Genomic DNA, 15,381 nt, shown 5'->3' with positions numbered 1-15,381 from the left:
CTAGGAAGTCAGAGTCATCACCATCCCCCACTGTGTACAGGCTTGTTGACTTCTTATAATCTTTCTTTAGATGCTGTCTTGTTCACACAGTTTGTTCATGAGATTACTGAAGGGGAAGTTAGAGAAGAGAGCTGGTCATCTGCTACTTATTCTTCACTTCTATTTCTTTGATCAAAGGAAAGAACCAACAGTAGGCAAGGTATTGTGTGATCAAAAGATTTGAAATGTGTACTTGGGCCAGAGATGAGTAGAGCATAGGAGCTCCTGGTTTAGTTAGTTAAAATATAGCTTTGCTAAAGTGACAAGAAAGGGAATTTCTTGCTAAGGGTGGTTTCCTGCAAAGAGCTGCTTATTCTAGGGGGACAGTGGAAGACTAAAATGGAATGATGAATCAACTCCAGGACAGCTAGTAGGAGCCAGTGTTTAAGGAGAAATCGGAACTCATGGCAGGGCTGGGGGTTCATGCCAGCCAAGCTGGTAGGATGGGGGAAGCAGACAAAAGGATTGACTAAAAACAAAGGAAACCTTGAAGCAGGCATAGTTTTCCTCCAATGGGAGCCTTCTTGTTCTAGCAAGAGCCATGGGCTCATCTTCCACAGCAAAGCTAGCCCACAGTCTGGAGTATAAAGACCACTAACTCCACGTATCTGGGCTTTCTTGACTCTGATATCTCAGAGGCTATTAAAACTATAGCTGACGTTTTTGTTGAGGCTATGGTTGAGGATTTATATTTGGTACCTACAGTAGGCCTTTCTGTTCTGCAAGTAGGAAGTAAACTTTTGAGAAATGAACATGGGGCCAAAAGAAGGTATAGAAAGAGACAAAACCTTTTTTCTGGAGAGTTGTTGAGGGACCTCGTGCCATTACTATAAAAGACTCTCTTCTTGAGCTAAAACTGGAAGAAATGGACAAAGCTTCCTGGAGGTGAACATTCCTTTGACAAAGGAAATCTACAAACAAAAGAAAGGAGAAGGGCCAGGACTAGGGCTAGGTGAGTAAGGCACTCAGCTCAGGCACAGAGTTAAAAAGGACACCCAAAAGCACAGTACAGGGAAGTAAGGGGATAAGGAAGCTAACTAATCAAATGTGGCTACATTAAGGTTTCTGATGAGCTCATATTTTAAAAGGAGGAAACCTGGGCCCCTAGCAAATGGCTAGATAATATGTAACATTTTATATGTGATAGGATGTTTAGTAGGTAAGACAGAGATTAGTTTCATGGATCCCAGAAGAGTCAAAGTTAGTTTTTAAAAATGCTAAGACAGTATCAATGATTTCCAAAGATCTGTTTAAAGAAAGAAGAAAAAAGAGGTAACCTTTATGTCATTATCGCCATTGAGCTTGTCAGAATTCTGTAATAGATTATTAAACAGTCTGTGAACATTTAGAAGGAGATTTAGTGACAGGGACTTCACATTGATTTCCTAAGAGCAAGTCATGTCACATAAAACCCAGTTTCTATCTTGCCAGTAACTAGTCTAGTTGATGGGAGTATTAAACTAGACATAGAATATCAGAATTTCAGCCTGGCACTTATATTTCCCCACAGTTTCCTTGCAGATAGAAGAAATGTGGAGTGGTAGATAACTCATAAACTATGTGGTCAGACAGTTTGGGGTTTATTAGTTCCAGTACTTACTTAGCTATATGATTTCAAGCAAATGACTTTTCACTTTCAGCACCTCCACTTTTTTTTAACATTTTTTATTGATTTATAATCATTTTACAATGTTGTGTCAAATTCCAGTGTAGAGCACAATTTTTCAGTTATACATGAACATGTATATATTCATTGTCACGTTTTTCTCTGTGAGCTACCATAAGATCTTGTATATATTTCCCTGTGCTATACAGTATAATCTTGTTTATTTATTCTACAACTTTGAAATCCCAGTCTATCTCTTCCCACCCCCACCCCCTTGGCAACCACAAGTTTATATTCTATGTCTGTGAGTCTATTTCTGTTTTGTATTTCTGTTTTGTTTTTTTTTTATTTTTTTTTTAGGTTCCACATATGAGCGATCTCATATGGTATTTTTATTTCACTTTCTGGCTTACTTCACTTAGAATGACATTCTCTAGGAGCACCCATGTTGCTGCAAATGGCGTTATGTTGTCAGTTTTTATGGCTGAGTAGTATTCCATTGTATAAATATGCCACATCTTCTTTATTCAGTCATCTGTTGATGGACATTTAGGCTGTTTCCATGTCTTGGCTATTGTAAATAGTGCTGCTATGAACATTGGGGTGCAGGTGTCATTTTGAAGTAGGATTCCTTCTGGATGTATGCCCAGGAGCGGGATTCCTGGGTCATATGGTAAGTCTATTCCTAGTCTTTTAAGGAATCTCCATATTGTTTTCCACAGTGGCTCTGCACCTCCCCTTTATCATCTGTAAAATTCAAACTGGGTTAAGGACTTAAACATAAGACAAGACACAATAAACCTAGAAGAAAACATAGGCAAAACATTATCTCAACTACATCTCAGTAATGTTCTCCTAGAGCAGTCTACCTAAGAAATAGAAATAAAAGCAAAAATAAGCAAACAGGAACTAATTAAACTTATAAGCTTTTGCACAACAAAGGAAACTATAAGCAAAACAAAATGACAGCTTACAGAATGGGAGAAAATATTTGAAAAAGATGAAACTGACAAAGCCTTGATTTCCAGAATATATAAATGGCTCATATGACTTAACAAGAAAAAAACAAACAACCCAATCCAAAAATGGGCAGAAATCCTTCCTAAATAAGCAATTCTCCAATGAAGAAATACGAATGACCAACAGGCTCATGAAAAAATGCTCAATATCACTAATTATCAGAGAAATGCAAATCAAAACTACAATGAGGTATCACCTCACACCAGTCAGAATCACCATCATTCAAAAGTCCACAAACAATAAAATGCTGGAGAGGGTGTGGAGAAAAGGAACCCTCCTACACTTTTGGTGGAATGCAGTTTGGTACAGCCACTGTTGAAAACAGTATGGAGATTCCTTAAAAGGCTAGAAATAGACTTCCCATATGACCCAGTAATCCCACTTCTGGGCATATATCCAGAAGGAACCCTAATTCAAAAAGACACCTGCACACCAATGTTCATAGCAGCACTGTTTGCAATAGCCAAGACATGGAAGCAACATAAATGTCCATTGACAGATGACTGGATAAAGAAGCTGTAGTATATTTATACAATGGAATACTACTCAGCCATAAAAAAAGAATAAAATAATGCCATTTGCAGCAACATGGATGGATCTGGTGATTGTCATTCTCAATGAAGTAAGCCAGAAAGAGAAAGAAAAATACCATATGATATCACTCAAATGTGGAATCTAAAAAAAAAAAGTCAAATGAACTTATTTACAAAACAGAAAGAGACTCAGAACAGAAAACAAACATGGTTACCAGGGAGGTGGGGGAAGAGGGTGGGAAGGGATAAATTGGGAGTTCAAGATTTGCAGATACTAACTAATATATATATAAAATAGATAAACAACAAGATTATACTGTATAGCACAGGGAACCATATTCAGTATCTTGTAGCAAGTTATGGTGAAAAAGAATATGAAAACAAACATATGTATTTTCATGTATGACTGAAGCATTATGCTGTATACCAGAAACCAGCACAACATTGTAAACTGACTATATTTCAATAAAAATATGTATATGCAAAACAAACAAACAAAATCACATTGTATACCTTTAATATTTTTAGTTTTTGTCAATTAAGCCTCAATAAATTGAGGGGAAATGCAAAGCAATTAGAATAATATATGTAGCATAATATATGTTGTATAGGTGTTCACTGTTGCCGTTGTTATTATTTTGCTATTTTTAACTATGTACTCTAGTGTAGTCTAGATGCGGGAATACAATAATGAGAAAAATAATTCTAGTCCCAGCCCCTTGTGCCTTCCCCAGGATCTGGAGCAGAAACTAGGGTTGTCCAGGCTAGGGGTGAGTAGCCAGAGTCCCCTCTAAAGAAGTAGAGAGGACCTTACTGACAAGTAAGTGAGGCAAGCTGCAATCCTGAACAGTTGCATTCCCCAGATTGTAGCATCTGTCATTTATACAAAATGCCCTGCAGTGTTTTACTAAACCCTATGAATATCTAGTGAGGCCAAATTCAAACAGTTACTAGCTGTTTCAATCATGTAATGTCAGGGACAGGGCTCCTTGCTGGAGCCACAGCTAGGGCCAGGGCCCAAGTGCTTATCTGCAGACTGCCAGGGCCCCATTAGAGAAGCACTAACTCCCTTAATCTCCTCTAACTTGGATGAGTATAAAGGATAAGAAGGAAAGCTGTCATCCTAGCAGAAACAACCCCATTTAGACAGGGAACTTGTGATGACCCAAGAAGCAACTGTAGTGAGCACCTATTTACCATGTCCCTATGAAAGCACTCTGACCTCCATTAACAAGTGACACGTGGGCACCCTGGTCCCAATAGGACCATAGGCAACTAAGGTTCAGGAGGGCTTTGTTCCCTTGCCATGTGTAGAAGCTGAGTAGAACAACCTTTGAGGTTTTATCAGCTGTCCTTCCGTGGATGACTCCTAAATGAGGAAAGACCATGTAAGGCACAGTGCTGGGCACAGCTTGAATGGGCAGACAAAACTGAAAGCTGTGAAACAGAATTAAGACAACTCACTAGTGTGATAGCTGTGTCAGTTGTGTGAGGGTTCTAGCATTCAGAAAAGGGAAACCACAGTGAATTGAACTGGAGGGTACAAGTAGAGAAGGCTGCTTTGAGGAGGAAGAATGTGTGGATTTGACCTTGAATGCAGAAAGGATTGTGACAGGAGAAGGCATCTTTGGGGCAGGGAGGAGATATTAGTATGAGTCCAAGTATAGAGCTGTGATTTTAGTGAGTGACTAACAGACAGTATTTGCCACCCACCACCACCACCACCCCTGCCCTGAAAAGGTGTTTGAAATTTCCAGGGACATTGGGTTAGCTGTGTAAAATTTAAAATATTCAGAGTTAATTTTGCTTTGATTTATTTTTAGTGACCGTATTTAACCTATTTGGAAAGTTTCAATGAACTCAAGGAGGCAATGAGGTTTTTAGACTTATCAAAATGAACTTTAAAGTACTATGAAACACTGGCCTGAAGCAAAAACGTTCAGCACCGTGTTTATCAGACAAGGCTGTCCTCATGACCAGGAAACTGCCTGTTTAGATTTGAGCTTTACAACAATTTTGCAAACTCTCCGAGTTTTAGAGTTGAGAAAATTGCAGCTCAGAGGTTACATCATTTGCTCAAGACCACACAGCTGGTAGGCTAAGGAGCTAGGATTCAAACTCAGAGATTTAGACTCTAACTTATGCTGTTTTCACCATTCCATGCTTCTTGGCGGCCTTAGCTACCCTTTCTGATTGGATTATCCGAACAGTGGTGTCATTCTTAATCATTCCTATCACATCCCTAACACTTGGCTTTATGACTAATCTGATGCCTGAAAACTCACACTCAAACCTCTGGGGAGCCAGAAAGAGCAGTCAAATGGAATTTTAATGACACATCTCCCTAGCCCTATTCCCTCACCACAAAGGCAGAATTCTCTCTAGTTCCTTGTTATCCTTAAATACCTAAAGAAACAATAGGAGGTTCAGTTGAAGCTTTTAATTTAGCTCCAAGATCATGTACATCCCTTCCATCCTTTCCATTTCCAGAAACTAGTAAAGGTTTTGAAGGCTGAAAATGATTATGACATACCAACTCAGAGGGAAAGGAAGCTGCAGGCTGCAGTTAGGAATAGAGGGAGGTTGAGCCTGCCTATGTTCTTGCCAGGTAGGCACCCACCTATTAGCTGTGTGGTCCAGATCTATGTGTATTTTTAGTAAGTATTATGAGGCAGGTTTCAATCCTTTCCGAGATAAAGTAGATTATTACATTGATCTATTTTCCTCAGCTTGTCCTGCTTTTGTAGTTAGATTAGCCTGGCAGGGCCCACTTTTTATGCATGTGTTTCACGAAATATTCTAGGGGATTTTGGAAGTCAGTGCATGGAAGCCACCCCATTCTTTTGGCCAGGACCAAGCTTGTCCATTTTGAGCATGGTAAAATGAATCCAAGGATCTGAAACAGGCTTGGAGCTACATTGTCCCACTCTGTACAGCTGACCTATTCCTCTTTTGTAAACGTGATGCCAGGGGCACCCAACATATCAGAACCCATCTGTACTCACAGGCCTATTTATATGCATCATCATTATGGGAGGAAAAAAAAGAACATCAGATGGTTATTTTTTGCAAAGTAATTCATCAATACCTGTGTTTCCCAGCCTATGGCTTTGAGATTGACAGAGCTATGCTAGAAATCCTTAAAGACAGCCTTCCTCAGCCCTGCCGAAAAGCCTAGTTTACCATTCAGCTTGAGAAGTTAGGACTGAATGTGAGTGGCCAAAGGCAAATCCTTTGCAGGTATCTTACAGCTGAGAAGTGTGAGGCATTTCAGGCAATTAAGTAAAGTGCAAATAGTTTTCATTTTTTTATTGAATTAAGTCATTTATAATGTGTCAATTTCTGGTGTACAGCACAATGTCCCAGTCATGTATATACATATATATATTCATGTTCGTATTCTTTTTTCATTAAAGGTCATTACAAGGTATTGAACATAGTTCCCTATGCTATACAGAAGAAACTTTTTTAAAATCTATTTTTATATATAGTGGCTAACATTTGTAAATCTTAAACTCCCAAGTTTATCCCTTCCCACTCCCTTTCTCCAATAACCATAAGATTGTTTACTATGTCTACGAGACTGTTTCTGTTTTTTAGGTGGGTTCATAGTTCCTTTTTTTCTTCTTTTTTTCTTTTTTTAGATTCCACATATGAGTGATATCATATGGATTTTTTTTTCTCTTTCTGGCTTACTTCACTGAGAATGATGATCTCCAGGTCCATCCATGTTGCTGCAAATGGCATTATTTTGTTTTTCTTTATGGCTGACTGGTATTCCATTGTATAAATATACCACAACTTCTTTATCCAGTCATCTGTTGATGGGCATTTAGGTTGTTTCTATGTCCTGGCTATTGTAAATAGTGCTGTTATTAACACTGAAGTGCACGTATCTTTTTGAATTAAGGTTCTCTCTGGATATATGCCCAGGAGTGGGATTGCTGGATCATATGGTAAGTCTATTTTTAGTCTTTTGAGGACTGTCCATACTGTTTTCCATAGTGGCTGCACTAAACTGCATTCCCACCAGCAGTGTAGGAGGATTCCCTTTTCTCCACAGCCTCTCCAGCATTTATCATTCATAGACTTTTGAATGACGGCCATTCTGACTGGTGTGAAGTGATACCTCATTATAATTTTGATTTGAATTTCTCTGATAAATAGTGATATTGAGCATTTTTTCATGTGCCTATTGGCCATTTGTATGTCTTCATTGGTGAATTGCTTATTTAGGTCTTCTGCCCATTTTTGGATTGGGTTGTTTGTTTTTCTGTTATTAATTTGTATAAGGTTTTTATATATTCTGGAAATTAAGCCTTTGTCAGTTGAATCCTTTGGAAATATTTTCTCCCATTCCATAGGTTGTTGTTTTGTTTTGCTCATGGTTTCCTTTGATGTGCAAAAGCTTGTAAGTTTAATTAGGTCTCATTTGTTTATTTTTGCTCTTATTTCTATTGCCTGTGTAGAACGCGCTAGGAGAACATTGCTAAGATTTCTGTCAGAGGATGTTTTGCCTATGTTTTCTTCTAGGAGAATTATATCTTGTCTTACACATAAATATTTAAGCCATTTTGAGTTTTATTTGTGCTTGGAGTGAAGGAGTGTTCTAGCTTCATTGATTTACATGCTGCTATCCAGTTTTCCCAACACCATTTGCTGAAGAGACTGTTTTTATTCCATAGTATATTCTTGCTTCCTTTGTAGAAGATTAGTTGGCCAAAAGTTTGTGGGTTCATTTCTGGGCTCTCTATTCTGTTCCATTGGTCCATATGTTTGTTTTTGTACCAATACCATGCTGTCTTGCTGACTGTGGCCCTATAGAATTGTCTGAATTCCAGGAGAGTTATTCCTCCAGCCTCTTTCTTTCTCTTCAGTAATGCTTTGGGAATTCTAGGTCTTTGATGGTTCCATATAAATTTTATTATGATTTGTTCTAGTTCTGTGAAATATGTCCTAGGTAATTGGATAGGGATTGTGTTAAATCTGTAGATTGCCTTGGGCATTATGGCCATTTTAATGATACTGATTCTTCCAATCCAAGAGCATGGGATATCTTTCCATAAAATGGGAATAGTTTAACCAACTCTTACAATGTTAATAAAAATTAATGAACATTCCTGACTCTTTTAGATTGTCTAGAAGGCCAAATATAAGCAGAGAGGAGGGAAAGTTGTCCAGAAAGGGCCCCTGCTGGTAATAGAGGACATCAGTCAGAGAAGGGCTCATTGAGATACCCTCTTGGCTAGACTCAGCCACACCACATGCAGCAGTAGGTGTGCTCTCAGGAAAAGCTGCAGGCAGTGCTGAGAGGAGGAGGGGCTGAAAGACCATAAAGAGATGGTTACTTATTAGACCTTATATCCCACAAACCCACAGGTCATTTCATTGACCCCCCTCTGTTTTTCTTTTTTTAACTTAAGAAATATTTGACATTCAAAAAGATATAAAAGTAATATAATGAGCACCCATGTACTCACTAACCAACCTAAGAAATAGTTCATTACAAATACAGTCTTTCCCCTCTCCCTCTCTTCTTCCTTTCCTTTCCCTTTCTTCCTCACCTGTCCCCATTCTCCTCTCTGTACTCTCTTGAGTTTCTATGTATCATTTTTGTATATTTTTACATAACTTTCCTACATATGTATGTATCCCTAAACATTATGTGACATTGTTTTGTATGTTTTTAATCCTCATATAAGCATAGTAGATATAGGTGAGATAAAACTATGTAGAAAAGAAACCGGGGAAATGATGAGCATGTGTTTTAATATGGAGATTACCTTGGGGTTGTAGATTTTGGAATGGGCATCGGGTTCACCAAAACTTAATATATCATTAAAAGTAAATAAGTAATACAAAACCACAATGAAATATCACCTCTCAGCTGTCAGAATGGCTATCTCAAAAAGAATACATAACAAATGTTGGTAAGGATGTAGAGAAAAGGGAACCCTCCTACACTGTTGATGGGAATGTAAATTGGTGTAGCCACTGTGGAAAACAGTATGAAGTTTTCTCCAAAAACTACAAATAGAATTACTATATGACTCAGCATTTCTCCCCCTGCATATGTACCTGAAAAAAAAAACTAAACAAAACTAAACACTAATTCAAAAAGGTACATGCACCCCAATGTTCATAGCAGCATTATTTACAGTTACCAAGGTATAGAGGCAACCTAAGTGTCCATCAACAGATGAATGGATAAAGAAGATATGGTTTTATATATATAATGGAATGCTATTCCTCCATAAAAAAGAATGAACCCTCGCTATTTGCAAGCAACATGGATGGACCTGAATTGCATTATGCTAATTGAAATAAGGCAGACAAAGACAAATACTGTATGATATCACTTATATGCAGAATCAAAAATACAGCAAATTAGTGAATAAAACAAAAAAGAAGCAGACTTTCAGATATAGAAAACAAACTAATGGTTAACAGTGGGGAGAGGGAAGGGAGGAGGGGCAATATAGGAGTAGGGGTTTAACAAAAGGGTTATTATGGGATTATATGAAATCATGTGTGTGAAACTTTAGAAAATTGTAAAGTGCTTAGAATTTAAAGAATCTTTCATTTCATAAAAATAAGTAAGTAAATGGATAAATTAGAGTATTATGCATTCACTAATGGTGAATGTCTCATAGAATGAGAATCAGGATTAATCCAATTCTGTGTGCCCAAGAACAGAACAACAATCATAACAGATAGGCAATATACTGTTTGTATCCAACTACAACTTTTATTTTTCTCATACAGTAAGATTTGTGAGATTCATCCATGTCAATATATGAAGCCCTTATTCACTTTTACCTCCCATTTTTTCTGCTAGACTAGGTTTTCTCCAGAAATCCCCAGAGTGCTAAGTGTTTGACCCTCCCCAGGTAATCCTTCCTGGCCAGCAGCCTGTGGCCACCTAGCTACCCTTACCACTCATCCCTCCTCTGACATGCAGGTCTCACTGGCCTGCTTGGATTTCTGAGTACCCTTCAGGCAACCAGTCAGTTCATTTCAGACTCCTTGAAGGCTTGCAAATATTTTGGAAGAGGAAAGCTAGAAGTGGTTGTGTGGTTTACTGCTTCCTACTTCCCATCAGCAGTGTTGCAGACACATACATGGATTGATGCTGGGGTCTGAGACAAAGTCTATGGATATAGGCTTTTTCTAAGAGCATCTAGTTAACCAACCTGTCAGTGTCATACACTAATGTAACCTGCCCAAATTTAGACCAAACCACTCCTCATTGATATTTCAAAACACTGGCAATGTTAGCATCCTTCTGTTCCCATGTGCCAACTCTCCTGGTACCCACTCTGCACATACCTCTGAGAAAAAGCCTTTTCTTTCTTCCTACCTTCCTGCCTTCTAGGACCTGATCCGGAGAGACATCTTGTACTACAAAGGCCGCATTGACATGGATAAATATGAGGTAGTCGACATTGAAGATGGCAGAGATGATGACTTTAATGTCAGCATGAAGAATGCCTTCAAGCTTCACAACAAAGAAACTGAGGAGATACATCTATTCTTTGCCAAGAAGTTGGAAGAGAAAATACGCTGGCTCAGGGCTTTCAGAGAAGAGAGGAAAATGGTACAGGAAGATGAAAAAATCGGTAAGTGACCTGAGAGGAGAAATAAGAACATGGCTATGAGAACATAGAAGACTTAAATTAGTTTTCATTTTCTAGAGGCAGAGAGAAGATCTGTGTTGCAAACTGACCTAATCCACTTTGGTGGTTCTCTATTATTAGGTTCTTTTTGGTAGATACCAGTAGTTTCTATTTGTCAATGTTAAGTGATAGTTACAGGTTGATCTCCCCTACATTCTCATTACTAGGTAAGACTATTGCACTGAGAACAAACCTCAGGCACACTATACATACTATTCTGTAGTCTCAGTGAAGTCCTAGCTCTCTTCTTAGATACATGACAGCATCTTCTGTGAAATGGTTAAGTTAGTCAAGGCAGATTTGGTATCATTATAGTAAGCAGATTTGATAATATATAGGATTCAGCTAACTTCTACTCAGAGTCTGATTACAAAGTCTTCTGATGAAGGCCAGTATATAGTATCTGTTTTCAATCTTAAACTTCAGGGTTCCTTTTGAAGAGTATGTATAGGCTATAGGGCTCACTGTAAGACATTTGTGGCCTATGTCTTAAAAAAATAGGTTAGCTGAATCTTTATTCCTGTCTCCCCTAACCTCTGCTATTTCATGATAGATAGAACTTTGTATCCTTATTTTTCTCTTAAAATTAAATCATCACCATTTCTCTAAATTATTTACTATTCTTAATCATTATTTTTTATGACTATCTTATGGAATTGCTGTAATTTTTATGTTTTTTATTTTTACTTTTAATACAAATAAATACATGATCACAATAACCATTTAAATACATATGGTAATGTAATGAAGTTTAGCATTCTTTTCCCATCTCTGTCACATCTAGGCTGTGTGAGATAATCAGTATTAATTTGGTGTGCCTTTTTCCATACTTATCTCATGCTTATATAAACATATATATATAATATATATAATATGCCTTTATTTTTATTTAGAAAAATTATACTATACATAATACTCTGTAACTTGCTTTTTTAAATGTAATTTATCATAAGTAACTCCCCAGATGAAGAATACAGAATCTAACTATAACTGCTTGTATCAGTCAGGGTTCAACAAGAGAAGCATAACCAATAGGAGATGTATTATTATTAAGAGATCTATTACAAGATATTGACTTATGTGATCATGAAGCCTGGCTAAGCAACTCCAAAATCCATGGGGAAGGCAGTCAGGAATGGAATATCATGGGCAGGCTCGAACTCATGGACTTAGGCCAAAGCTGTCATCTATAGGGATTGTAGGGCTGAGGTTGTGAGGTGAAATTTCTTCTCTTAGGGGAGACCTCAGCCTTGCTTTTTTTAAGTGGAAAAACACTATCAGCACTATGGTTTTAATGAAGGGCACAATATAGTAATATTAATTATAGGTTCAGTGTTGTACAACAGATCTCTAGAACTTATTCATATCTGGTGTAGATGGAACTTTATAGCTATAGAATAGCAGCTCCCCACTTTCCCCCTCCCTCCAGCCTCTGGAATCACCAATTCTACTCTCTGTATCTATGAGTTTGACTAGTTTAGATACCTCATATCCATACAAATGCAAGATTTGTCATTCTGTGATTGAATTATTTCAATTAGCATAATGCCCTCCAGATTAATCCATATTGTCACATATGGCAGAATTCCCTTCCTTTTTAGGGCTGAATAATATTTCCCTCTCTCTCTGTGTGTCTGTCTGTCTCTCTCTCTCTCTCCCTCTATATATATATATATATATATATATATATACACATATACATATATATACACACATATATATACATACAGATACATATATGTGTGTGTGTATACCACATTTTATTTAGCCCTTTATCCATCCTCAGACATTTATGGTTGTTTCATATCTTAATTATTGGGACTGATGCTGCAATGAACAGATATCTCTTCAAGATCCTAACTTCAATTATATTGGATATATACCAAGAAGTAGGATTGTGGGATCATATGGTAGTTCTATTTTTAATTTTTATCAGGAACTTCCCTACTATTTTTCACAGTGGCTACATCATTTTAATTCCTGAGAGTGTACTTTGGTCCAGTTTCTCCACATCCTTGTCTATCCAAACAGTAGTGAGGTGATATCTTATTATTGTTTAGATTTACATTTTCCTGATGATTAGTGATGTTGAGCCATTTGTATGTCTTATTTGAGGACATCTATTGTAAGTCCTTTGCCCATCTTTTTAATCAAATTATTTGGTTGTTGTCTGTTGAGTATAAAAATTTCCTATATATTTTGAAAGTTAATCCCTTTTCAGAAGTATGGTTTTCAAACATTTTCTCTCATTCCATGTATTGCCCTTTTATTCTGTTTCTTTTCTTCACTATGCAGAAACATTTTAGTTTGATGTAGTTCCATTTGTCTACTTTTGCTTTGTTGCCTATGCTTTTGGTATGATATCCAAGAAATCGTAGCCAAGACCAATGCCAAGAAGTGTTTTCCCTATGTTTTCTTCTAGGATTTTTATAGTCTCAAGTCATATGTTTAAGTCTTCAGTCCACTTTGCATTGATCTTATGTATGGTATAAGGTGGAAGTTCAGTTTCATTCTCTTGCATGTGGATATCCAGTTTTCACAACACCATTCACTGAAAAAACTAACTTTCCCCAGTAGTGTATTCTTGGCACCTTTGCCAAAGATATGTTGACTAAACAAGTGTAGGTTCATTTTTGAGCTCCGTGTCCTTTTTCATTGGTCTGTATGTCTGTCTTTATGCCAGCACCATACTGTTTTACTTACTGTAGCTTTGTAATATATTTTGAATAAGGAATTATGATGTCTCCAGCTTTGTTCTTCTCTCTCAAGATTGCTTTAGCTATTATGGATCCTTTGTGTTTCCACATGAATTCTGGGATTTTTTCTGTTTCTGTAAAAAAATGCCATTGGAATTGTGATAGGATTGCATTGAATCTATAGATGGCTTTGGGTCAGAATGAATATTAACAATATTAAGCCTTCCAGTACAAGAAAAGTAAACTATAGGCCAAATCCCTAATGAACATACATAGGAAAATCCTAAATAAAATACCAGCAAACAGAATTCAGCATTACAATGAAAAGATAAAACACCTTGACCAAGTGGGATTTATCCCTGGGAATACAAGAATGGTTCAACATGTGTAAATCAATTAATATTATATACCACGCTAACAAAATTAAGGATAAAAATCACATGATCGTCTTTATAGATATAGAAAAATTATTTCACAAAATTCAACACTCTTTCATGATAAAAGCTACCAGTAAACTAGGTATAGAAATAATTTACTTCAGCATAATAAAGGCTGTTTATAGAAGGTTCACAGCTAACATCATGCTTAAGGGGGAAAAGTTGAAATTTTTTCTGTAAGATCATGAACAAGACAAAGATGCCCATGTTCACCGCTTCTAATCAACATAGTAGTGGAAGTCCTAGCCAAAGCAATTAGGTTAAATAAATAAATTAATAAATTACATAATTACTGCATCCAAATCAGAAAGGAAAAAGTAAAATTATTTCTTTTTTTAACATTTTTATTGATTTATAATCATTTTACAATGTTGTATCATTCCAGTATAGAGCATAATTTTTCAGTTATACATGAACATATATATATTCATTGTCACATTCTTTCTCTGTGAGCTACCATAAGATCTTATATATATTTCCCTGTGCTATAAAGTATAATCTTGTTTATCTATTTTACAATTTTGAAATCTAAGTTTATCCCTTCCAACCCTCTGCCCCCATGGCAACCACAAGTTTGTATTCTATGTCTGAGAGTCTATTTCTGTTTTGTATTTATGCTTTGTTTGTGGTTTTTTTTTTTTTTAGATTCCACATATGAGCAATATCATATGGTATTTTTCTTTCTCTTTCTGGCTTACTTCACTTAGAATGACATTCTCCAGGAGCATCCATGTTGCTGCAAATGGCGTTATGTTATCGGGTTTTATGGTTGAGTAGTATTCCATTATATAAATATACCACTTCTTCTTTATCCAGTCATCCACTGATGGACATTTAGGCTATCTCCATGTCTTGGCTATTGTAAATAGTGCTGCTATGAACATTGGGGTGCAGGTGTCATCCTGAAGTAGGGTTCCTTCTGGATATAAGCCCAGGAGCGGGATTCCTGGGTCATATGGTAAGTCTATTCCTAGTCTTTTGAGGAATCTTCATACTGTTTTCCACAGTGGCTGCACGAAACTGCATTCCCACCAGCAGTGTAGGAGGGTTCCCCTTTCTCCACAGCCTCTCCAGCATTTGTCATTTGTGGATTTTTGAATGATGTCCATTCTGACTGGAGTGAGGTGATACCTTATTGTAGTTGTCATTTGCATTTCTGGTAATTAGTGATATTGAGCATTATTTCATGTGCCTATTGATCATTTGTATGTCTTCCTGGGAGAATTGCTTATTTAGGTCTTCTGCCCATTTTTGGATTGGGTTGTTTGATTGTTTCTTATTAAGTCATATGACCTGCTTATATATTCTGAAGATCAAGCCTTTGTCAGTTTCATTTGCAAAAATTTTCTGCCATTCCACAGGTTGTCTTGTTGT

At 37.0% G+C, this 15,381-nt stretch overlaps 1 protein-coding gene across 10 annotated transcripts in view; it reads left to right on the top strand.

Moving 5' to 3' along the window:
• ARHGEF9 (Cdc42 guanine nucleotide exchange factor 9) overlaps positions 1-15,381 on the top strand; it is a 293,132-nt gene that overhangs the window by 255,937 nt on the left and 21,814 nt on the right. For all 10 annotated transcript variants that reach the window (XM_072956524.1, XM_015251972.3, XM_072956527.1 and 7 more), the window contains one exon: positions 10,574-10,817. In XM_072956524.1, coding sequence (XP_072812625.1) covers positions 10,574-10,817 — 244 coding nt within the window. The remainder of the gene's footprint in view (positions 1-10,573; positions 10,818-15,381) is intronic.

This window comes from Vicugna pacos, chromosome X (genome assembly GCF_048564905.1).
Source record: "Vicugna pacos chromosome X, VicPac4, whole genome shotgun sequence".
NCBI lineage: Eukaryota > Metazoa > Chordata > Mammalia > Artiodactyla > Camelidae > Vicugna > Vicugna pacos.
Note: the sequence above shows the minus strand (reverse complement) of the source record. Positions and strands in the feature narration are given on the sequence as shown.